We start from the raw sequence: 25,217 nt of genomic DNA, 5'->3' as shown, positions 1-25,217 counted from the left end.
AGCCTGACACATACAAATGCCCAAGGTTTTCTCCCTAATGGAACTTCAAGGAGGCACCTCAGTCCCCTTCCAATCCCAACACCGCCCCCTATCCTCGACCCCCAGCCCGCAAACCACATCAACCAGCCTCTCGGCCGCGTACTCGGCGCTGAAGAGCTTCTCCTCGGGCACGCCGCCCCAAAAGTCCCTGCTCAGCTCCGTCTTGACGGTGCCCGGGTGGTAGGCCACGGCCATGGCGTTGTCGCCCGCGCGGGCGCGCAGCTGGACGTCGAGGCTGCGCGTGATGCTGTTGACGGCGGCCTTGCTCGCGCGGTACGAGTACCAGCCGCCGGCGCGGTTGTCCGTCGTGGAGCCCACCCTCGCCGACATGCTGAGCCAGGTTGCGTGCTGAGGGAGACGCAGAGGTGCTGCTGCTGCGGCTTCTCCTTTTTGCTTTCCTCTCACTTCCTCCTCTGCTTCATCTTCTTCTTCCTCCTCAAGGTCCTCATCCTCGTCCACATCCTCATCCATATCATACACAGCATACTCGTCCTCCTCCTCTTCCTCCTCCTCTTCCTCCTCCTCCTCATCCACCTCATCATCCCACTCATACCCCGCCGGCGGCATCGCCGTCGCCTTCCTGGGCAAGAACCCGAAAAAGTGCTTCGCGACGAGCATCTGCCCGACAGCATTCACCCGGAACGACTGCAGCGCCGCGCCCGCGTCCACCTGCGCCGGCGACTTCTCCGGGTTCAGTAGCACGCCCGGCAGCACGCAGGCGAGGTGCAGGTGGTGCGTGTCGCCGGGGAACAGGCGGTGCGCCTCCGCGGCGGCGGACGCCACGGTGGACTCGTCGGTGACGTCGCAGCGGACGACGAAGAGGCGCTTTGCGAGCGCGTCTCTTTCTCGCTGCTGCTTTTGCTTCTCTTTGTTGAGTAGTCGTCTTTGCTGTTGTTGCTGTTGTTGCTGTTGCTGCTGCTGCCGTTGTTGTTCCGACGACGATGACGGCGATGTTGATGAGGCTGATGTCGTCATGGGAAAGACATCCTTTAACAGAGCCGCCTTGGCAGCTCCGGGGTCAACATGCCGCGTCGTTGCAAGAATGGGAATGGCCGTGGGCAAGCGAGCCGTGCGCCGGAGGACGTGGCGAGTGAGGGCGTTGCCGATGCCTCTGCTGGAGGGGCAGATGAAGATCCAAGGTGTTGAGGGCATCGCGATCTGAAGCTCGTTACTGATAGCTAAGGCCTGAACGTGCTTCTTGGAATGATTGCAGCTTCAGTCAGTGAAAGCGATTGTGATGAGACGAAGCATATATAGACATGAGATGATGCCATGTCTTTGTCTGTAAATGCGCCCTCATTGTGAATCGTTGGCTGGAGTTTGTCCTGTGTGGCTTGATGACGCCAACGATTCGCCGTCTATGATTGACTCGATATGCAGCCATTTCTGTCATTTGCACGTCCAAGGAAATCCCTGACCACCCAACACATCGATTGTCTCATATATCTCATAGGGTCAAACTCTAATAATCACCGATTCAACATCTGAATAACATTACTACTACTATTTGGCCGCTACGCCAGAATATGATAGGAAACTACCTGGGACAAAAGAAACAAAAGAAAAGTCCAGAGAAAGACGTTGTACGGGTATATGTAGGTAAATACGACCGCGGCTGGTATATCCATCCCAAAAGCATCTTCGCACTTGATCTTCGCATCAAATGCAGCATATAGCTAACGTGATCATCTCCCCAATGAACGCCTTGACAGATACGTCGCCCATTCCTTTCGCTAACACAAAATGGAGGGAAAAGGAGAAAATAAGGTGTAAGAAGAATCAGATGTAGAAGGTTTCGCGCCCCCGTCAACCACATGCTTATACGGTGTTGTGACGCCAGTCATCCGCTGTTCTCTCGGCGAGTTGCTGCTGTCTCCGTCTCGCCTCGCTGGCCAGCTCTCTCATCAGGGGCTCAATGATGCCGAGGCCGCCCATCTCATCGCTTCTACTCATCGAGTCGCTTCCGCTGTCGTCGGACGCCAGTCTCCTCCCAATGAGTCCCGCCATGATCCGGCCTCGAGACAGGCTGGCTCTCCTCGTAGGCGTCTTGGCCCGTTTGATGCTGCGAGCTTTACGCTCCGCGCTCGCTCCGGTCACCTCGTCATCTGAAGCCCAGCCTCGGCCATCACCATTCGCATCCGCGTCTCTCGTGATCCGGCTGGATGGTTGAATTGACTTGAGATTGCGGCTCATGTCGTCGAGCACGGGGACCAGAGCCCGCAACCATACGTCGCCATTGCGCTCCAGCCGCCGAATGCGGCGTTCCACATCTCGCAGGCGGTTCTCGTGGTAAGAGTCGTAGAGTCGTAGGATTTGCTCGTCCATCATATTACGCTTTTGCTGTAGATACAGCTCGCTGTCGATATCACGAGAGATTCGCGATTTCTTCGTGTCCGGTAAAGGTGACGGCAAGGGCGGCAAGGGAGAGGTCGGAGGCGAGGCTTTCTTTGCGCTCCTGTCATCTGGCAATCCCGGTGAGGGCTGAAGGTCTACCACAACGACGACAGGACAAAGGGTATTGATAGACGACATTCGGGGGCGCCTGTTTTCCTCTTGCACATTCACGCCTGCATCATGACCCTGCTCTCCGCCTTGGTGTTGGTTCTGTTGGTCCACAGACTGCCGTCGCTGCAGCTCCTTCAATGCTTTTGCGGCTTCCATGTCTCTCCTTTTCTTGTCCCGGACTTTGTCGCGGCGGTTCTGTATTGAGCCTGCTGTCGATGGGCGAGAGGGCATCTCTTGGCCAGCTGCTAGCATTGACTGAGAGGATACAGCTCGGCGAACACTACGTCTGTGGCTTCCCGCGAATCCATCGTTGAGCTCCTCAGTAATGGGGGAAGGATATCCGACGCCTGATTTTCGGTTTTGCTTCTGCTTAGCCCGGGGGTCGCTCACTGCTGGCGGTTTTGGCAGGGGCTTTTTATTGTAGCCATCCCGAGCGGATTCGGCGCCCTTGGCCACGCTCAACAGGCCGTCAATCGACGGCGAGTGCGCGGGATGAAGGTGCTTCGGGCTGGTGGTAGTAACGACCATGCTCGACGTCTTTGCTGCACGTTGTTGGTGGTTCGTCCTGGCCGGGCTTTTTGGAGCCTCTTGAGCCGCCCCCGGACCCCAAGCGGCCGTTCCTTGCGCATACAAGGCAATGTGTGTTGGTGGATCGGCTCGCTTTGGGGATACGGAAAAATAGGCTGAGTGTTTGCTATCCCTTTTGCTCCCGACGCTGGACCCCGTTGATTCGTCTGTAGGCATTTCCGTGGGCTGGAAGCTGGACCTGTTAGGGCTCACCGTGGTGGATGGAGGGAGGCTGCTCCTTTGCGACAGGCTTGTTGGAGACATTGGTGCCATGGATGTTGACTGCGGGGGGAAGAGGCTGAAGCGATGCGACGGAGGAGCTTTGGGCATCACGCGCGCCTCGTTCGTCGCAGCGGGGAGAACAGTGACGGTTCCGTTCTCCTGTGAGTATGTCTGGACGACATAGTTTCGCGGGGCAGTTCCATGCTCATTCCTTGGTCCCCCGGCCTTTTCATTGCTCGCTTGGCTGCCCGCATTGGCAGGGCTTTGCGGTGTCGCGTTGGATTCGGAACTGAAAGGCATGGCCTCGAGAGGAATTGAAATGGCAATGTGTCTGTGCCCACCGATTGTCAAGCCTGACACTGCCGAGTCTGGTAGCTGGATGTTCTGGGGAGGCCTGGGCACGGATTTGCTCCTCTTCTTCAAGACCTTGAATTTCGACCATTTTGATTCATGGTCCTTGTCGTCTGCGTGACCGAAGGGGACTGACATGAAGCTGGTGGATGGCGGTTCGTGGGTTTTCAAAAATTCCGCCAAGGTCGTGGTGTCATCCCGGCTGTAACGCTTCGTGCCAATGCGAGACCGCTCGTCCTCGACTTCGTCATCATCGTCGCCGCCGCCACCTCCTCCACCGCCATGGACTTTGCTGATATAAGAGTTCTTCAGGTTCCTCAACGCCATAGCTGGGTCGATGACGGACGACCTCCTGTTCTTTTTGGTGTTATTGTTTTCTAGTAACTCGATACCCGTGCTATACCGACGGAAGACGACCGGGTTCGAAGCAAGTGGTGACGGAGGAGGGTTTTGGTCCCCCACCCAGGGCGCGAGAAATCTTGACCCAACAGTCGCCGCCATTGCTTCTCTTTTCCTTGGATAGGCTGGGCTAGGCTAGCGGGCAACAATACTATCAGCGGCCAACGGTCAGATTGTAGGCAAGCAAAACACCAGTCAAAGTGGCGAGGCCCTTGCGTGCTCGATCCAGCCACTTAGACTGCGAGTCCCTCCCTGGCCAGGAGTGGTGATAGGACGCCTGGGGATGAAAACCTGGTGGCTGTCGATTATTCCAAGCTAGGTGTGCATATAAAGTGGTACATCAAAGATCGAATTGACGCTTGTGGGCTCTTCCGCCCTCGATAGGGCAGATGTATGTCTCAGTCGGCTGGCTGGGAGTGCGCGAGAGTGATCGACCGTCTGTCGCAGTAATAGCCGTAGTAATACTTCGTATGCCGAGAGCGTAGGCCAGACAGTATGCATACAAGGGCCAAGAAAAAGAAACGGGAATCGACGGAGCGAGCGAATGAGAGACCGAGCTTCTTTCTGATACTATCAAGCGGGGCGAAGCATGTCTCTGAACGTATGGATCGTAGCGCTTTGAAGCAATCTGAAGAAAAAAAATAAGAGTGTGAGACGTCGACAAGTCTTGGTTCACATGAGACTAAAGGGGACGATGACGAAGAAGTCGATGCAGCGCACGGTGGCAACTCTGGACACAAGTACCAAGGGAAGAAGAAGGAAGAGGGAGGAGAAAAGATGAGGCAAAGAGGAGGAAAACTTGAAAGGGATAGGTAGCGTTGGCCCGCTGCCTTGCTAGAGCGGAGGCTATGGAGATGGAGATGGAGATGATGAAGAACGAAGCCCTGACGATCGCTTTACGGCCAAGATCAAAGCAAATGTCTTCAGACATGGGTCCTCTCCTTAAATATCGGGTCACCTTTTGATGAAAGGCCCTTGTGAGCCAAGGAGCTTCTCAGCACCCTGGCAGTCGCCTCGACCAGCCCCCGGGGCCCCGGCTGATGAACGGGCAAGTTTGGCAAGGAACCGAGCCATCAAAGGGCGAACCTCCAATGGGATGGCGGTTGGGCGGGTATCTCCAGAGCCAATTTAGCTCGCAGAGTGGTCCCGACTCGTTGGCGCACTCCGCCATTCTGGCCCATTGGCCATCTCGGTCCTGGGACGTCCAGTCTAAACAGTAGCGATCAAGTGCTATTGGAAGATGCCTGCGATTTGTCGTTTTAGCCATCAGCGGGATGATGCTCGTACACGAGCTAGGAAGCAGCGGTTAACGGTAGTTGGGTAGTATACGAAGTCCCAAGTAGTATTTCGTCGAGCCGTCATGTTCCTCATGATGCCCCTTTGCTTCTTTTTGCCCCTTGTCCTCTCCGCCGTTTGTCCAAATGTTGCCCCTTTGTATGTAGGCACCGGGAGTTGCACGTACAATCAGCATCAGTAATTGACATATTGTTCCGTTTGCTGAATGTGATGCCAGAAACGGCTCGTGTCCTGGTCAACCCTGCTATGACACGTGTGCGCGTGTACCCATCTGCCTGTCATATAGCAACTCACGACTGCTGAGAAGAAGCCGAGATGAACGAAGCGGGCGATGATGACAACGACGGGTATGCTGCAGGGTTCAAGGCTCCAGCTCGCTGATTGCCGTGGAGTCGTCTAGTTCTGACAGGGGTTCGCACAAGTACCGCCTCTCTGCCCAGTGCTTCGTACTGTGTCCGCACGCGATGCTGTACTTGTATGTAGGGAGCTGCCTCGGGAGCGTTCTCCAGCATGCGCGCTTCAAGGGGCGACTGAGTTGCTGTGCGTACGGGTAGGTAAAGTACTCGTACGAGTCAGTCTGGGTCTTCAAATATGCGCTCGCCCGGTCGACGTTGTCCTGACACGAGCAGAACGGGTCTGATGCAGCGTGTACTTCGTACGCGATACCAGTATCCGGTAGCTCTGGCGGGCTGCTGCGTCCTGTGAGGTTATATAGCAGCCGGTCCCAGCCTGCCAGAGCAGGCAGCGGACAACATTCGTGTCAGGCTCTCATAGCTCATGAATGAAGTGCTTGTAGGTACAAAAGCTTGGTGCGAGTAAGTCGACAAGTTCATCATGTTCTAGCGATGCAAGGGACGGAGCTGCAGACGAAATTATCCACCCCGGGTACGAAGTGGCTCCTCCGTCTTCTGATTTGGGGAGCCTGGAAATGTCCGCTCGGCTCTGGTGTGCCCTTGCCAGCCTCCCTGTCCGGGTCCGTCTTGGTGCCGACTTTGAGGGGAGAAAGTGCTCCAGCGTCGCCGGCTGAGCTGACACGAAGCGAGGACGTTGGCAGGGTGAGGCCAAATAGAAGGATCTAGACGGATATCTCGTGGTAATACTCGTAGTAGATGTTGCATGGAAGGGGGAAGAAGGAGAAACGGAAGTTGAAGCCTGAGATAGTACTCCGTACCTGAGCTGAAGTCTTTAGTCAGCCCGCCCGGGTTCTAGTTCGGCAGGCACACCAAGTCGCTACTAGCAGCACCTTCCGCGGTGACCAGAGACCACCTAATCAGCGCCACCCGCTGATCTGGCGCCCTTTTGCCCTTTCCCCCCCTCTGAGAGGCTCCAGTCAACACAAGCCCATAAACTTGCAATTTCAGGCAAAATATGTGCAGATGAACGAACATCTCCCACAGGTTCACGATGGGAACGTGTTTCAGCTTGCAAATCAGCGCCGTCTCATTGTACGGTCATGTTCTGACTAGCTGACTAGGCAGAAAGATTGACACCTCGGCGAGTCTCAGTACGCCTATCGCGTTCGAGCACGGCTTGTGACACTATCAAGTTCGATTTTTTCCCCAAGAGCCGGACGACCCAGGATCGGAAATCCATCAATGCGTGAACGGCATCTCTGTCAACATCCTTGACTTGCTATACGATCCCTCGTCCGCTCGAATCCTCTTGTTATCGCCGAAGAAATTTCCAGATACGCATCCCATCCCTGACACGGCAGACAAGACAAAAGCAAAGACAAGATTCGTCAAAGGTCATCCAGAGTTCGTCCAAGATTAAGCACCAGCAACCCGCGCAAAAACCTCCGTGTCTCTCATTAGCGAGCGCAATGCCGCAAGCGCCGGCTCCGCAAACTCGTTTGGCTCGTCTTGCACGAACTAGACATGCTGATCCCCATGAGCTTCTCCACCGAGACTCGGCAATCGAATTTTGCCTCTCGCTGCAGACGCTCAGTGACCTACATCCTGGGTCTGCGATACCTGACATACAGTACGCTGGGCGTTCGGTCAACTGTCTCAACTGGAGAGCCGAGAGTGGCTCGTACAATGAGTGTTGCCCAGACTCTTCGGTTCTCAGTTAACTTGCTTTACGAAGATAAGGTAGCCTTTGATAGTGGCATCCCATCGAGTGTTATCGCCTCGAGCTCATATTGTAGACCTTTGTTTCCAACCAGCCGACAATGGTCAAGGTGCCTGGACCAACTAGAGGCCCCTACCTATCTCCGTGACGTGTGATGTGACGACAGAATCGGAAGCGTCAGCTACCAAACGTACATTCGACTGCATGCCATTTCAAGATTTGAGGCAGGCTACCAGTGCAGTGTGCATGCCTCATTCCGGTCGATATACATCGCCTCGTTCCTCTATAGCCAAGACTGTTGTTGACCATCCTTCTATGCAACTTTATCTTCTGTAACCTCCCTTTCAACTTTTCGTTAGTTCACGTAGTCTTTACAATACTCAAATGAGCAATTCTTACAGTTGCTGCGTATGCCTCATAGGCTGGGACCTCCCCTTCTATACAATCCTTCTCCCCTTCTACGAGAAGGGAAACACAAAAATACTATAAGCGAATAGAGAAAGAAAATGACAAGCAAGTGGTCATGGATAGCACATGGCAAGTAGATCACCAGCTCTCAAGAGAGCGGCCACTCGCCTTGCCGTTTGTGGAATATGTCGTCCACCTGGCTTCGATGCGTCTTAACGCCTAGCAATGCCCTTTCTGATCTTCCTCCTAATACTCAAACAAGTTTATGGGAAATCTAAGATGGAAAAAGAAGGAGAAGAAAAAGATGCGAAAAGACTGGCAATGAAAAGGCTTATACCGGTCATCTTCGTTTCGGAAGAAACAGGTTTGGTTTCTTCTTCTTCCGTGGGCCTTGGGGTATTTGGGGATTCGCCTGAGTCTCCCCAGTTAGCAAGCGCCAAGTTGTTTCGAACTGTTCGAAAACCATTACTCACATTACCAGTCGCCGCGGCAGGACCACTTGGCGGCACTTGTCTTGGAGCTGCCGGAGGAGCAGGGTTGATAACTGGCGGGGGCCGTTCCGGGGGCACCATTCCAAGCAATGACATCGCGGACGGGTCGGTTGCGGGTTTGATGGGCTTCGGCCTCTGACCAAACTTACCCATCAGGCCGCTGGTCGGCCGCGAGCTGTCATTCGCAAGCTATGGCCCGGTTAGCGTCCTTCACTCTTCGGTCACACCTGCAAACATAAACTGCTACTCACCCGCTTCGTTGCGGTCTGATGTGAGTCAGGAGACTCTAACGGTCGCTTTTTCGTCTCTGTACCGGCGGAAGTATGAATAACCGGAGGCCCGCTCGACCGCGGCATGACGGTATCCAAGCCGGACGATGCTGTTGATGCTGTTGGACCCGGGTTCACAGGGCTATTAGCGTTTGCGAGTGCATCTGTAGCCTCTGTAGCCTCATTACGAGGCGCATCCCTCATGACAATATCCACCTGCTGGGAGGGTTGAGGCGGAGGGTCAGATTTCGGCATAGGCGATGGGACATAGGCGTCTGGCTTGGCTCTCTCAAGTGGGCGTCGAAACAGGGATAGGATATCGCCCTTTGTATAACGGTCTCGACCTTGCGCATCCTCAATCAACTTGCGCCAAAACTCTCCCTGGACAAGAGCTCGCGAGTCGCCTAGAATCCAAAGCGATGACTTTGCACGCGTCAGGCCGACGTTCATACGGCGAATATCCGTCATGAAACCGATGCCGCCAGTGGAACTTGCCCGGACGCAGGAGAAGATGATGATTTCGCACTCCCGTCCCTGGAAAGCGTCCGTTGTGTTGAACTCAATGATGTTGGTGATGTTTTCACCGTAACGAGCCTGGAAACGAGACCGCAGCTCGTAAAGTTGCGCCTTGTACGGCGTAATGATGCCAATCTTCCGTGTCAGGTCGCAGTCACGGTACTCCCTGCTGAATCTTTCGTACATCTGCAGCGCCACCTCCAGCTCCTTTGTATTGACCAGCGACTGGCCCTTTCTGCCCCGTTCCTGCACACCTTCCACGTCGAAGAATCGGTAAGGGGCAAACAGGGCATCTTTGTGCCACGGTGCTTGGCGAAGCCGCAGCATGTCTTGACCGTCCTTGAGTTGAGACTCGTAAAATTCCCTGCTGGGGAAAGAGCTGATCTCGGGATGCATTCGGTACTGCATGTCCAGCAAGTGAACCGACTTCGGGTGGTTTTGCTGCATCCGCACAAACAAACTCTGGTCGTAGCCAAACCGCGCCGCAGACTGGGACAGGACTGTAGGAGGTAATTGCTTAGGGTCGCCGACGAGGATACACTTGCAGCATCCGTACTTCAACGGAATCAGAGCGCTCAACTCCACGCACTGGGCTGCCTCATCAATGATGACCGTCTCAAACTCCACGTCCAGGTTGCGGAACATTTCGTGTCCACTTCCGCTGAGCGTCGCGCACAGGACGTGGGCAGAGTTGAGAATCTCCTGCTGAATCTGTCGGCGACGTAGCTCCATCTCGCGAGCTATCGAGTTACCGCTGTCCTTGTTGGCGTCGATCTGCTTTCCGATTTGCATTTGCTTTCGCTTCAGCTCGTCAAACTCCCTTGAGAGGGAGTTGTGCAACGATCGGTCATCGTTGTTGCGAGATTCTTCCAGCCTTGGCCTGAGCTGTGCCAGTTGCTCCTTTATCTGAGCGGCCTCTTCGTGAAGCTTATCTCTATCCGCCTTCGCCTTGTCCTTGGTTGTATCCCCCTCGAGACGGGCTTTGACCATCTCGTCCAGGGTAACGTCCTTGACTGCGGCATTGATGGCTTCGCTTCTTCCAAGACGGAGGACGTTGATAGTTCGCTCTTTGCCATTGATTGTCTTGACGCCGCCCTTCAATCGAAGGACTAGCTCATCGACAGCAGCGTTACTCGGCGCACAGACAAGGAGCTTCTTTGACCGAGCTTGGTTTCCCGCAGGGGCACCGGCAGGCTTCATCGGAGTACCAAGAGGAACTCCTGCTCCAGCCACAGAAACTTGTGCAAGCTGTTCTGACAACAGAGCGCCAACCATTGCTACAATGGTCTTGGTCTTTCCTGTACCAGGGGGACTAGAAAGCAAAAGCGAAGTGGAGTCAGTACCGTGATATACAAAGGAGAAGAGTAAAAAAACAAAGGAAAACGGTCATGAAAGGAAAAGATGGAAACGTCAGTTCTGTGAAACCTTGATAGTGTGCTTACCCTTGGATCAAAGTGAAGCCGTCGTTCTCTTGTGCGCCAAGTACGGCGAGGGCCTGACCTCGATTCAGAGCCCAATTTCCCATGTAGCTGGTTACGCGCTCTTCGCCGTAGCGCAGAATGGGCGATGGTTCGGCCTTTAAGATCTCGTCCATGAGATCATAGTACTGCAGACTCTCCAGGGCGGCATACTCTCTCTCTATAGTCGCCATGTTGGTGATTTTCACACCGTAAATGGTGACGCCAGGGGTCAGATTGGGCGAGAGAGGATTATTACGAGAAGCTACGCGATACGTCACCTCGACGGTGTCTTTTTTATAAGTGATACGATGGACTCGAGCCAGGCAGTGCTTTGCGGATCCATCCACCAGCGGATTTTCCGCCTCGGACACAAGAAGAATGTCGCCCTCATAGATACCGCGATCCCTATGAGGGGCTACGGGCATTGTAAACGTCACTTCAAGATAGCTGTCGACGCTCGCGCGGCTGGCTATCTTCATGCCAAACGACTGGGCCGTAATCTCATCCTTGGACGTCACAAAAGAGCGCCAGGCCTCAGACGCAAGCAACGGGAAGAAGGTCTCCTGGTACGACTTGGGGTCGGCGTACTTAGTGGCGACCTCAGAGGCCTTGGGGCCGTTGGGAGGGTCGTTGCCGGCGTGGAAGATGTCCCAAGCAAGGATAGTGTTGTGAAGCCGGTCCATCGGGGGAATGAGCCGCGCTCGCATCTCCTTGACGGAGCGCTGCTGTCTCACCTTCTTGACTGGCTGGCGTATCTTGTCTCGCAGGGCCTGCTGGCGCCGCTTTTCGGCTTCCGTCAAAGACTTCTGGCCTCCCGTGCTAAGGGCAGCAAGCTGATTGTCGGCGTCCGAGCCATCACTATCAGCCTCGGACTCCTCGTCAGAGCTGTTGACCATGATTTCACTTCTCGAATGATCCTTGCCAGTGAGGCCGAGGCCTTGCATGCCAGAGCCTTCGCCCCGGACAAACTCCCCTCGAAGCTGCCTGGCTCGCGCAATAGCCTCGGCATCTCGTTTCGCTTTTTCCAGCTTTTCTCTCTGCCTGCTCTCTTTCAGTGCCATGATAGCTTTTTGGTCGGGAAGCCTGGCGGCCTTTGCTTTGGCCTGACGGGCCTCGATCTGCTTCAGCAGAGGATTCTCCACCGATCTGCTGAAATCTAACACATCATCTCGGTTGGAGCGACCAAGCTTAGACGGGGTGGAGGCAGCAGAAGATGATGATGATGATCCAGCTGCGACTGCAGACTTTGACCATGCATCAAGCTTGCTTTGTTTCTTCGTCTTGTCCTTGAGTGCTTGCTCCTGGCGTTGCTGTGCACTCAATCCCTGCTGATAGATCTGCACCTCCTCATCAGTCTGGCCCAGGGCTTGTAGAAGCTCCGCACGCTGCTGATCGGTCAAGTTTGTAGATCGTACGTATTTGCCCGGAGTGGCGGTTGGCAGGCAAGCATCTGTAATAAGCTTGCGAGAGGCTGCGTTGATCTCGAGGCCGTTTTCTTGAAGTCGTTTGAGAATCTTGCACAGAACGCGAACCGTAACATCGACGAGCCAGCGATCTTTAAGCCGAATCATATTTTCCATTCCACGAAAATTGTCCTTCGCGGGAGCGAGGATTCTGATCATCATGTCTTTCTCGCTCCGACCAAGCGCTGTTGCAGATGTGAGCAGGCCATCCTCGGCGATGAGGGCTTCGGCCAGTTCCATGATCTCTCGGCAGAATTCAGTCATAATAACATTCGAGATGTAAAAAGACCACGTCTCGATATTGAGACAGGCCTTGGAGACAAAGCGCCACTGCTCATTCCACCAGCGCAGGACAGTAGCGGCCGACTTGGAGTCCAAAGTTCTGACTCGAAGGACTCCCGTAGACGGATCTGCCAGGCCTCTGAGAACATCCCGACTCATGTTCAACAATGGTTTGACCGGCCCCCAAGGAAATGGCGGTCGTAGGACGCGTTCCAAAGACCAAACGATAGACGCAAGCGTCTGGTCTGGATGGTGCTGCGTCATCTGCTCTAGTGCACCACTCCGGGATAGCTCCCCAGTCCAATTCTTCAGAATCTCTGCCGAAGCCTCTGCAAGATCTGAATTCTCATGGACGGACAAGGCCGTGGTGACTTGAAAAGTGAGTCGGTCAGCATACAAGTCGTTCAAGTCCATTACGTCGAGCTCTGATATGCGCCCAAGGATCCGAGCCAGCACGTCTGCAGTATCGCCAAGCGCCTTGTTGAAAGCCTTGCCGGACTCTTCGAGCTTGTCGTCGGCTTTGCGAGGCCTGATCTGTTCCACGGCTACAAGAGGCGCCAACGACACAAAAATATCCTTCGCAACAGCAACTTGGTCGGAGGCAGTATCAAACATTTCTAGAACTCCTTCCCAGAATGCTTTAGAGTTCCTAACGATGGCGGTTTGAAGCTGCTTATTGGCATGAATGGCTTGGTATTCCTCAGATAGCAGCTTCATGTCAAGCTTCATTGCAGCCACCATGACTTCGTTGGCAGCCTCAGCAACCTTGAACGTGGTCCAACCTTCAACTTCGCCGTTTCGTCCAGTTGGTTTCATGCTTGACAGAATAAGACCGAGGTGCTTGACGACGAGACTAGAAGCAGCGTTGGCGTAGAGATGCGTACTTCCCGACGTGACGACCGTCTCCGGGTCGAGGAACGATTTCATGGTAAAGTTCAATGCGTCAAAGCCAGCGCGAACACAAGCGGCTTGACCGGGCTCGCCAATGCTCGCATCTTTGGCGAGCGTCTCAAAGAGCGTATGCATCAACACTTCGCAGGCGTCATACCTGCGGTCGCGGCTGAGAGACTGAAGCCAAGGCTGGATCCACGAGGTAGGAAACGGCGCAAACTGTGAGCTGGGGTCGACAACAGACCAGCATTCCTCGAGGGACTGGCGCAGGAGAGTCTTGTAGACGGGGCTACCAAAGAGAAGATCGGCGATGACGTTTGGCCGAGCATCACCGACGACATCCCAAAAGGCCTTTGGTGATTTCTTCAACAGGCCACTAAGAACTCTGATGGCGACCACCAGCACACCTTCGGAGCGACAAAATTGAATATGCCGAAATAGCAAATCGTAGATGTTAAAGCTGCCTTGAGGAATCTCGAGGCTGCGCAGACGGCTGAGGATGATGTCGTCGTTGAGGGTCCGGAGAATAGCCTCGAAGCCTTGCCAGAACCGCTCGATCTCGAGGTAGATCTCGCTAGTGGCTGAGGAAAGATCCTTCTTGCTGATGTCGTCGATGGCGCTGACCAGACCGTCGCTGACAGCCCAGTCGAACTGGTCCTCCGTCATGCCACCGCTATCAATGTTCTTCCAGTTCTCTGCCGCCCATCTACGGCGGTCCTCGTTCTTCTGGTCGAAAAGGAAGTAGGTCATGCCGGGGAGAGGATCCTTAGTCCCGAGCTTGAGGTACGTCTTTCCCTGCAAACGCATGAAGACATATTGAAAAACAGCCCTTTGTTCCGCATTGGCCAGGTAGGCCACACAACACAGAGCCTCATAAACGGTGACGTGGACCTCGGTAAGGTGCTCACCAAACTGTGACTTTTTGAAGACGGCGCCGGACTTTTCGATCTTTTCGATGAACTGCTTGGCCCAGGTGAGGTTGTGGTCGATTCGGCCGACGTCGATGTTAACGAGCATGTCCTGGATCTGCGCAACAGCTTCTTCGTTCCACCGCCTATGTCAGAGACTGTCAGCAACTGTATGTGGATTGTACGCGTGGACGTGGAGCGCCTCACTCTGAGAAAACTTGGAGGTGATGCCTGCGCTTCATATGCCAGTTGAGGACACATTCTGGGCAAGACTTGAGACATTTCTCAAGCCTGCCCGTGAATTCCTCCAGCCATCTTCCAGCCTCCTGTTTGTCAAAGCCAAATATTAGGCTGTTCCAGTAGGTAATTTCGATTCGCTTTTTGCCCTGTTCAATGCGGCTTTGCTTCTCTTCGATCGATATGCTTGAGTCGGGATCTTCGAGGACCTTGTAGTTCTCGTCGTCGTCGGCGCTAATACGTGGACAAAGAAGATGGACTTCTGCCGGAATCCGCTGGAATTCTTCGTACCATTTTCCCAGCACCTCGTTGATGTCTGCCATTGTAACGAACTACCATGGCCAGAAGCCTCATCAAGGTGCAGCGGGGGGGGAGAAAACGCCGCTCGGGCGACGCGGTCTGTTGCTCTCTGCTTGATGCCAGATATGGGAGGAGTAGCAGGAGGACCGTGGCTCGGTTGCGGGAAGGAAAGGCGAGAGGAGAAGATGAAGAAAGAGAGTTGGAGGGAGGTGAAGAGACAACGAAAGAGTGAAGAGAGATCGCGAACAAAAAAGAATAATGTGGGCCGGGCTGGGGGGGAAAGGGCCGTACCAGGCGCGAGAGGGAGGTACCAGATACCTGCCCCTCGCACACGCGCAGTGACGACAGAAGGTTCAAGTTGCACCACTGGAACTTGTCGGAGTAAGATTCGAACCTCAAAGAGAAGAAAAAACCACTTGCCTTGAGAAAGACGAAGCAATGCAGCGTTGTACGCTCTGAGAAATGGTGGAAAGAAGATAAAATAGGTGAATGATTTGTAGAGAAGCTGCTATAACTGTGGCTGTAAAGTTTAAAAGAGGTCGGAGACGTGTTATTAGGTAGGTTAGTAGTAAGGTCGTCAACCTCAGCAAGCGGGCTTGTGATTTTTACATGAGGTTGCTCTAGAAGTACTCGGTACCTGCAGCCTTCAACTGCTGCAGTGCGTTCGAGTCTCTAACGCGCGACTTGGACGCAGTGATCCGCGTTTGCGGGCTTAGCACTTGCCAGGGTCTAAATTGGGTTGGCTGAGTGCAACATCAACCTTGAACCTCGTCAACACTAGACTAGATTCTGCGTCTCTGGCACTACCAATGTTGACGTAGTACGACAGACTTTAAAGCTCATCTTGCATGCTCGCTGTCACTGAGAAAAAACACAAGGGATATTGAGAGCTTTTGTGGCCATTCTCTCCTTCTACTTTTGCCTCTTCTTGCTCCAGTCCACTGCCCCGTATTACCACGGCAACCGCTGCCGCTGTAGAACGCCCCAATATGTGCCTTGCAAAGGTGAGGCTTCCCATCTGTACCTGCATCTGCCAAGTTGGTCGTATCCTGAAATGCTGAGACACAGTGAATGCACTTCTCAGTATCTGCATTCTATCTAGTAGCCCATCGTCCCTTGAGTCATCTGAAGGATGCAAGACAAGAATGAGAGGCAGTGTGTTGCAACGGCGTCGTTCGGGAACCCTCTGCAGCTACCCTGCATATCAGCCATCAGTGATTGCTTCTCAACGTCATGATTGAATGTAGTGTGAAAGATATGGACACTGCCCAATGATTGCGACGTGACTTGTTGGAGTTCGAACATTCATCTTTCTCGTGTTCCCGATCCTGCTGCCTGTAGGGTAGCCGAGGCAGATGAACGAGTGCTCCATGTCGTTGCCACCCACAGGCGGCTGGCAGCATCCGACTCAAGACACCCTGTTGTTGAGGCACCTTTCAGCTTCATCTCACCTCTCTGGCCACACTGCTGCGGCTGCTTCTCACCTTGGCGGCATCGGCTCGCATCACTTTATTTCCTGACCGCAATGATCGGATGACTGGGCGATTGCTTGTGCGTCCCAATTCATCGTCATCCCCTCGCCCTTATGCTCAACCTTGGAAGTGCTGCATTCAGCTCACAAGATTGACAGTCTCTCCTGGTTCCTCACTCTCTTCCTCATTTCACAAACCTCGATTGATATCTACCATCTGCTGATACGTCAGACTGCATCAGGACGCTCTACTCTACATCCACAAAATGCCCTCTCGGATAATAATCGACTTCGACGGTGACGAGGAAGTGCAGTATCTGACATCGCGCACTGTCGCTTCTGAGGGTAGATCGAGAGCCTCGTCCTCGGTTACACTTGGCCGCGCCGCCGATGATGAAGATGAAGAAGCAGAAGAGCTGGTGGAATTGTTTGAACAAGAAGTCATCGACCTCACTGGTCATGAATTAGAGGATGGCACACACGATTTGATTCACCCAGGGGAATCTCCCCTAGAACGATATCGCGAACCTCGCTCGGGGACTCAGCTCTCCCGTGGGGACCTGATCCAGGTGGAAAACGTCGAGCTTGGGAACTATACCATCGATTTCGTTCAGGTCAAGATCATCGCGAGCGATCGTCAGGGTGAATGCAAGATCCGCGGAATCCCGTTTGTGCGGACCAGGAAATTGTCGGGGAAATTGCCAAAGAAGACTAACGAGATATGCATGATACTTCACATTCAGAGAAGAGACGATGGACAAGAGCTGCCCGCACTCCTCATTGACGTTCCCACCATCTCGATTGTCAAGAAAAGAGAACTTGTCATGACCAACGCGATCTATCCCGAGCACTGTTACAATGGAGAAGACATTGGACCGCGTGCCCAAAATGGACAACTGCAACAGAGACTGGCTGAAAGTCATGGCAAGCTAGTCTGCCGCTGGAAATTTACGATATACTTTACCATGCAACGCCAAAGTCGGGCTACCAGGCCAGAAGAAGAGGTTCTCGAGCGAGTCCAGGCCGACGACGTTCCAGTGTCGAGAAATCGTGTATCGGACGAGAGCCTTTGCAACCAATGGCGGGGAGGACGCATCAAGGGAGGATCGTGGCCTCACAGGGAGTCAAGGATCATTGACCTGGCATCGCGGTCCTCCTCTGGGAACACGGCTCTTCCTACAAACAGTAGACGGAGAGGTCAGAAGTATACACTCTTCGACTCCTTCTGCGGGGCGGGTGGTGTATCTCGTGGCGCGCAGAACTCTGGTTTCAAGGTCCAGTATGCCGTGGACAAGTGGGCCGATGTCTAGCAAACGTATCAGGCCAACTTTCACGACACGGAGCTATTCAAGAAGTCAGTTGACGAGTTTATCCGGGACACAAAGGACAGGCAGATGAGGGTCGACGTATTGCATCTATCGCCGCCCTGTCAATATTTCTCACCGGCGCATACGCATCAATCAGTTCATGACGACACCAACATCTTCGCGCTCTTTGGGTGCCTTTCCTTGATTTCTAAGCTGCGGCCCCGCCTGATTACGCTTGAACAAACGTTTGGAATAACACACGAGCGGCATCACCACTACCTCAGAGCCCTGATTGGGGACTACACCCAACTTGGATACTCTGTCAGATGGAAAGTTGTTCGACTCTGTACTTGGGGATCGTCACAGGATAGAAAACGCCTCATCATCCTTGCGGCTGCGCCGGGGGAGAAGCTCCCTCCTTTTCCCAAGCATACTCATTCCGAGAACGGTGCTGGAGGCTTACAGCCATGGACGACCATTGGGAAGGCCATTGGCTCCATTCGCAATGGTGATGACTTGCACAACCTGGACAGCGTCAAATACTTCCATCCGCCTCGAGCACCGCTGGATCCGAACCGGCTGGCAGGCACAATCACAACTGGAGGCAACGAGGTATACTATCCGGATGGAACAAGAGATCTTACCATCCGCGAGTATGCTAGCATCCAGGGATTTCCAAAGTACCACAAGTTTATCGGGACGAAGACATGCATCAGGAAACAAATCGGCAACGCATTCCCTCCCAATACTGTTCGGGTGCTATACAGGCATCTGGAAGACTGGCTCCTGCAGCAAGATGGAATGACGCGATACCAGCCTCTACCCGACAGCGTGCTGAGTGTCGACGACTCTGACGGCGACAATTCTGAGCACTATACGGGCTCGCAAACATCTTCAATGGTGCAGTCATCTCCTGAGATGGATGAGGATATCGTTGAACTCATATGCCCACGGGGAAGGTCTCGAACTACTCGCCACCGACGCAGCGCCGTTGTTGACCTCACATGATGCCTCCAATCATGTCTGTTGAAGAATTACAGACCTTTCATATCTCCGGACGTTATTGCAGGGCATGCTGAGGTAATGCTGCATTAGATGAGCATACTCTATATAGGTAAGGTAGTTGGCTCAGAAGCCCAAAGCAACGGCAGCATTGCTCTGGCCATATAATCTTTTCGAATGGGAGATATAAGAAGATGATACATGATTCAAGAGAGTATCTCATCTGTGGCGGAGGCAGGGTGAAAGTCAGGTTTAGATGTAGGAATTTTGTATGCTATCAACGCAGTGGAGAGCCAGTTCATGCTGTCTCTTTGAGATCAGGTATAGGATTGTAGCCATGATCTTGGCCACATGCAGGTATAATCTCAACATGTCAAATGCTGTATCATAGATAGTCCCGTCTTCTGATGCTCAACTGGCTCGTTTGTAATTTGTTTGTGAAGTTGAGCCGCTTCCCACTGCTGTCCTCACGTATCGTCCTCTACTGCCATCCTTCCAACAAAGCTGTTCAGGTAGGAGCGGATACTACCTACTAGTAGACGCTTGCCATTCTTTCAGCAGAACCTGTTCCAAGATCTAATATGCCACTATTTACACAAGGTGCCAAGCCTGGACTCGCTTATCGAGGATCAGTTTCCGGCGGCTGCCTGGGCGTTTTCGCCAACTGACCGCCAAAACTCCAGCTCTGAATCACGCAGCTGGCAGAAAGCACGTGTGCGATTGTCTATTCAAGTTTTGATGCTATTGCCTGCCTCCAGATTGTCTCCCAAAGTCAGCTGACCAGGAGGGCTGCAACTGCGGTTCCAACCGTTTCCTGCTCTTTCCTACTCTTCCCTGCTCTCCCTCCTCTCTTCCTTCCAACACCATACTCCTTTCGATACTACAATTTCTTGACAGAATCACTTAATCATCAATCATTCGTCTCAGACTTCTCCAATCTACTTCTTCTTTTTGTGTTTTAACTACGCGTCGACCTATTGAGGCATTCCTTTTGTAGAAGGAATCTGGTACAGAAGCCTCCCTCTTTCCCCAGAGCCTACCGTATCGCCAGACTATTGACTCTTCTCTCTCCAGTGCATCCCTCGTTCCTTGCAATCAACTTTCGATTCGCCCTTGTGGAGTTTTGAGTATCTCGCAGCTTTTACGCACACCACAATGGTCATCAAACCGAACTTCGAGACCTTCACAGGTTCTACAACTGTAAGGGGCAACCACACAGCGAACACTGACCACGTACTATACCTTGAGAATCGGTGATGCTAATAAAGTACCGCTTAGCTACAGATGCAACAGCCCGTTGTCAAGTTTCCCTCGCAGGAGGAGTTCGTCCGTCGACTGGAGCAGGGCACCCTCATCGAGATGGAGAATGAATTGTCACAGCTCAAGAAGCTCAACGCTAGAGGAGATACATATCCGGCCTGGATCATTGCCCCTATCCCAGGATGCCAGACGTCCTTTACAACATCCTGGCTGCTGATGGCAAAGAGCCCGCCGTCTGCTGAAAACACTATTTTCCCCACTGTGGCCGACAGATTCACCATTGACATCAAGGAAAGTGTCGAACTGCCTCAGGGTGTGTTTACCCTCTATCATCTTCCTGCGACACGGATCGAGAACCCTTTCGAAAATGTTGCCGACCCTAAAGGAAGCCGCCTGCAGAAGCTCGCCGCCTTCAAGGTTGAAGTCCCACGTTGCCAGAGAACGGACGATGGCGAACAGACCGAGCTGGATATCATGTCACATCTGCAGGTGGCTGGCGCTTTGGATAACATTTCTGGATGGTCTTTGGATGAGAAAAACCGGAACAACATCTCGATTCGCTGGGAGGTGACGAGCCAAACCTTTGAAGCTGAATTAGACGCGTTGCGTTTCTTCGTGGCCCCAAAAAGGTCCCAGAAGAAGGGCCCTTCCCATCGTTCGAAGCTTGCGTTCGACATGTTGCAGCATTTTCAGCCCGAAGACCCGGAAATCATCAATCTCCTCACCAAATATCGCCAACTTGCAGAGCCACACAATCCCGCGCACAAGATCTCTCCTGTCCTCGTGGAGAAATTTGCCCACTTCAACGGCGACCATCTGGCGGCCCACGAGGGTCTTGGTCAAATCAAGAATGGCCTCTACTTTGTAAATGGTTGCCCTGGGACTGGCAAAACCGAATGGAACATGGTTATTTCGGCGCTCATCCAATCGCATTTCACATACGGCACCAAAAAGGTTCGCCATCAGATTCTGTTTCTGGTCGACATCAACAAAACGGTGTCGGACGCTGCCGATAGGTACCACAGTCTGTGCAGGGAAGCAGGGCTCGACGTCCGGGTTATCAGAATGCATGGCTGGCCATATGAGATGCGTCATTCCGATCGGTTGAACCAGCAAGGTGGCCAGAAACATGAAGGCGGCGACGTGGCTGCAGACTTCACAAAGAGCTTTCTGACAACAGCAGGCATAACCCGTCACGCCCATTTGGAGAGAGATGATACCCGGGCCCCTAGTCTTGATGAGGCAGCGTGGGATCATTACGAGAGAAACAAGCACGATGGCTATCCTGGCCTCACAAAGCTACTGGATCAAATTGAGACGGAAGACGTGCTTGGTAGTGAGGATTGGAGACTCCTTCGTCGCCTCGTCACCGGCTTATACCGCGATACACTTGCCGGCGCTGATTTCGTTGCCACCACTCCTGTAGCCGCCTCTGGCAGCTTGTCCCATTTCTTCCAGCCGGAGATTGTCTTTGTGGACGAGGCACCGCATGCTCGCGAATTGACGACACTGATTCCCTTGGCATATTTTGATCCTGTAGCTTGGATCTTCACAGGCGATGTGAAGCAGACGCGCCCCTTTGTGAAAGACTGCGGCTCCGCGAAGAATGCCGAGATGAAGGGGCTCAAGTTCAATCCCTATACCGAACAGCTGCGACTAAGCACAATGGCGCGAGCCGTCGCTGCAGATGCCCTGAATCACAAGCTGCTGGTCAACAACCGCGCCTATGGCAACCTCCACCGCCTCCCGTCGGCCATGTTCTACAATGGGGAGATGGTGTCAGGGCACGACGAAGAGAGTATGTATCCTCCAAGCACTGCATACCTGAGGGAGCATTTGGAGAAACTCTCGGGCCGTGAAAATTTGCAGGAGAACCGGCTGGTGGTGAGCTTTGCTAGCAGCGCTGAGCAGAATCACCGGAGCAGCTTCTGGAATCCCAAGCAGCACAACTGGGTGGCTGAACAAGCCAAGTGTCTGCTGGGAGACTCAAAGTTTCAGAGCGTCTCTGGAGCTCCCGGGACCATCATGATACAGACACCCTATAGCACCGCGTATCGAGAATATCAGACAGAGGTCAAACAGTGGCCTGTGGAATGGCAGGGCCGTGTCCAGGTCCTGACCGTGGACAAGGCACAGGGCAATCAAGCCGACGTGGTGTTCCTCGACATGGTGAGAACGACATCGGTCGGCTTCATGGACGACCCACAGAGACTCAACGTCGCCATCACTCGAGCGAGACAGGCGGAAATCATCGTCATGCACGTTCGCATGAACTATCGCCAAGCCAAAGGCTGCCGACGCACCAAATACGCCACCCAGCTCTGGGGAGACGCTCACGCGCACCGACGCCTTGTTCATCTGCCTTAGTGTTTCTACTGCATTGCTGGTATGACTATGAGAAGAGTGACTTTTGATTCACGGCTCTGAGATGTGAAATTTCGATGCGGGGAGCATTGATTGGTGCAAGGCTATGAAAGCATCGAGTGTGAGAGGATAAGCAACAAGAATATGGTTGTGGAATTTAAGAAAGATTGGAGTGCTTTGTTGGTATAAGAAGCAGCACAGGAGGCTGTGGAGCATCAGACTGTGTCATTCACCAAGACAGTTGTCCACAGAATGGATTGATATTTGCTTGTTAGGTTCTACTACTGTCAGAGTATGAAGATCAATGAGCGGGTAGGTAATTATGAATAGACGAACTTGAACTGAGGAGACTTGTTGTAGCGCCTGTGATGCGCTTTGAAATGAAAGACGCAAAAGAGGCCTCTCGCTTCCTGGGTTTCCATTCTCCCATGTTATGGATAGCCCGTATCGAAGCTTCTCAGACAGATAGGCGAGCTCTTCATATTGTAGCTCGCTACGAAGTTGATTCAGCATGTCTACTTCGTACCTTGTCTCTTCTCCTGAATTACGGAGCCCGAAGCAGATGATAATAAGGCAACTAAGGTACTAGTATGCATTGCTTCGTACTTTACGGTCCGAGGCGCAAGACCTCCTTTTGTTCACGATGGAAGGGGGCTAGACTTGCGGGCTGGACGCAAGGCCCGCGCGCCGGATTGAGGCACAAGATGCGAGGCAACCGCTGTAGACAGAGTGCATGTACATGTAGTAGTACTATGTGGTTGTCGGCTTCTCCACAGCTTTGCATTATCGTACGTGATATTCAGTGTGTACGGAGTATGGCAGGGTACGGTACCTCCGTACAAAGAGCGTTGAAGCCATGCTGGGGCTGAGCCCGACGGGAGAAGCTCCGAATTTGCTTTAGGTACTTTGTGGGGATGCCAGGTGAAATCGGCGAATGTGCTGTTCTGACGACTCGTGTATTGCATCAAATCTCCTACCTATATCACCGGACAGTGTCGCTACCTCGACCATTGCAGTTGATACTTCGGACCCGTATTCTGCGCTGAATTGTATGTGTACCTGTATGTAGGTAGGCTGGTAAGTATGTATGCATTACCCCATGCTGCTGCATGAAGAAACCTGGAAGTTGACGGGAATACTATCTGCGGCGAGCAGCCCGGACTCCGCTTCTGTGGGAAATCAAGTTGATACAGGCAGGTTTGCCGTCTTGGGCAACGCGGGGAGAGCGCTATCTCCGGATTGAAGAAGTCGCCACGCACAGCCATTACCGTACCTTGGTAATACCTTGATGATGAGATAGGGTTGAGAAGAAGCAGTTTGGCTTCGGGCTGTTGAAGCGGCCCGTTTACCCGCGGCTGGAGCAGAAGAAGCTGTTGCCGTAATAGTGGCTTCTACAGACACGGATGCCAGCCGAGTTGATGAAGAGAGCCGGCAATAATATGGGGCAAATCTCGCAAGTATACCGACCGTTGGACGAAGAGGGTTGGCGGATCGCAAGGCTGATTTCACGGTAGTAGTTGCAGACAGCTGCTGCATTTTTCTGCTCCGTACCGGTACTTGTTTCTGCAGCATGCTGACCATTAAGTGCCTCTGGAGTGTTGGTCTCGGTGGCAAGCTCTGCAGAGCAAAATATCAAGTATAGTGCCTGGATAGTAGGTATGCGTAATCGCCAGGTAGCATCTCTCTACCTTAGATTCCCAGACTGCACAGGCGTCGAATGCATCGAGTACAGGATGGGCATCATCGGCACTGACGGGACAAGTGCCGCTGCCATTGGCTGCCGTGGTTGGACAAGATGCCAACTGCAGCTGATTGCGGGCAGGATCATGCCTGAATCGTACCAAGTAAGACCGTCATGGACTTTGTTGTCAGACAAGGGATGCAGCAAGCCAAGCGTTGGCGGCGAATAGGGAGTTGCACGGAGCTGTCCAAGTCATGTCGGTATAGGGGGCGAGACTCGCTTGCGAAACTTGCACGTACCTCCGGTTACTTATTAGGTATCTTTACAGCCCAAGCAACCTGACCCAACTGATGAACTATATATATGGCTTCAAAAACAGAGAGTAGCTTTCCCTTTGCATCATTGAACGGAGTCGGGTTTCAGGCAAAGGTCGTGACATAACAATATGCCAATTATAGAATAGAAACGTCGAGGTTCTGGGCCGGTTGCTTTGGCACTGCAACCCTCGGTTCTAAGCGCCGAGCAGCGAGTGGGGGAGAAATCATCAACGGTCGGGGGAGAAATTGGCACCGGCTGCCAGCGAGTTGGGGTCTGTGCTAAATTAGACTGCTGGCAGCTCATCATTAGCTGGTGCCACATTGCGGGCGGCCCGGCAGGATTGAGGTATCCCCACAAGCTTCCAACTTCTTTTTGGAACATCCAGTCTCCGTAATGAGATCAGTCCAGCGAACTAAGGTAGGTAAGAACGATAATGAGCAGCACAGCTAAGGCCAATCCGTCGACTCACCTGCCATTGATTCTTTCAGCCAAGTGTATCACAAGTCCGTACTTTGATCAAGTCTCTGTAATTTAGTACATGGCCGAGCTGATGAACAGAGGTACTCCCCTGGACCCGAATCCCCTCGAGTGGTCCGGCCTGGGTGATCCTACGAACATCGAAATATCCGCCGCGTTGACTCTCCGGGCTAGCAGCATGTGCGCATCTCGCCAATTGCGTGCGCAACAACGATGCATGTGCTACGCACTTGCCGCAACTTTTCCACCAACTGCTCAGCCCTGTGTCCTGGCACCTTCCCGTGCCGTGGCAAGTGCTTGTGCTGGGTACTAAGAACTATTAGCTGGAGAAAGAGCGAAGGAAGGCCCTGCTGACTCTACTCGTACCTTACTTTACTTGTACGAAGCCCAGCAATTCCGTCGTTCTTTGCCTTTCTCATCCTCTGACTTGCTAGTGTGAATAATCAGTTTCCCTTTTTTTGCTACCTCTCCATCATGAGGATTTCCTGACAACCCGAAGAAGAAGGCCTTTGAGCGTTCATATCTTTTATACTGACGACCCCTGCACGCGGGCGAGACACCCGTTTTTTTCTGCCCGTGGGCGGCCTCCCACGCTATTCGAGAACGACGAGCGACTGAGCGAGAGAGAACCGGACCGACGACAACAAGCAGCCAGGAGCA

The 25,217-nt window shown here is 53.2% G+C and overlaps 5 protein-coding genes across 5 annotated transcripts; 2 read left to right on the top strand and 3 right to left on the bottom strand.

Moving 5' to 3' along the window:
- Positions 1–45: 45 nt before the first annotated feature.
- On the bottom strand, positions 46–1,191 carry BBK36DRAFT_1108327 (NAD(P)-binding protein; the record flags this gene model as incomplete). Its single annotated transcript, XM_024889353.1, has 3 exons — positions 46–439; positions 593–891; positions 1,024–1,191. 3 exons carry the CDS (start codon positions 1,189–1,191, stop codon positions 46–48), a joined length of 861 nt encoding a protein of 286 aa, XP_024753685.1.
- A 666-nt stretch (positions 1,192–1,857) lies between these two features.
- On the bottom strand, positions 1,858–4,365 carry BBK36DRAFT_1174028 (hypothetical protein; the record flags this gene model as incomplete). The annotated part of the gene is made up of 1 exon (XM_024895900.1): positions 1,858–4,365. The coding sequence occupies exon 1, from the start codon at positions 4,183–4,185 to the stop codon at positions 1,858–1,860; it is 2,328 nt and encodes a 775-aa protein (XP_024753684.1). The 5' UTR covers positions 4,186–4,365.
- A 3,835-nt stretch (positions 4,366–8,200) lies between these two features.
- BBK36DRAFT_1174020 (hypothetical protein) lies at positions 8,201–14,756 on the bottom strand (the record flags this gene model as incomplete). The annotated part of the gene is made up of 5 exons (XM_024895899.1): positions 14,348–14,756; positions 10,579–14,286; positions 8,603–10,448; positions 8,334–8,540; positions 8,201–8,278 (listed from the first exon to the last, which is right to left on the bottom strand). Exons 1-5 carry the CDS (start codon positions 14,698–14,700, stop codon positions 8,201–8,203), a joined length of 6,192 nt encoding a protein of 2,063 aa, XP_024753683.1. The 5' UTR covers positions 14,701–14,756.
- Positions 14,757–16,414: 1,658 nt separating this feature from the next.
- BBK36DRAFT_1174015 (S-adenosyl-L-methionine-dependent methyltransferase) lies at positions 16,415–18,463 on the top strand (the record flags this gene model as incomplete). The annotated part of the gene is made up of 2 exons (XM_024895898.1): positions 16,415–17,434; positions 17,501–18,463. 2 exons carry the CDS (start codon positions 16,415–16,417, stop codon positions 18,461–18,463), a joined length of 1,983 nt encoding a protein of 660 aa, XP_024753682.1.
- A 1,278-nt stretch (positions 18,464–19,741) lies between these two features.
- BBK36DRAFT_1109180 (hypothetical protein) lies at positions 19,742–22,084 on the top strand (the record flags this gene model as incomplete). Its single annotated transcript, XM_024889441.1, has 1 exon — positions 19,742–22,084. One exon carries the CDS (start codon positions 19,742–19,744, stop codon positions 22,082–22,084), a length of 2,343 nt encoding a protein of 780 aa, XP_024753681.1.
- Between the last annotated feature and the right edge of the window lie 3,133 nt (positions 22,085–25,217).

The sequence above is a fragment of the Trichoderma citrinoviride genome (genome assembly GCF_003025115.1).
Source record: "Trichoderma citrinoviride strain TUCIM 6016 unplaced genomic scaffold BBK36scaffold_1, whole genome shotgun sequence".
NCBI lineage: Eukaryota > Fungi > Ascomycota > Sordariomycetes > Hypocreales > Hypocreaceae > Trichoderma > Trichoderma citrinoviride.
This window is presented reverse-complemented; position numbering and strand designations above follow the sequence as displayed.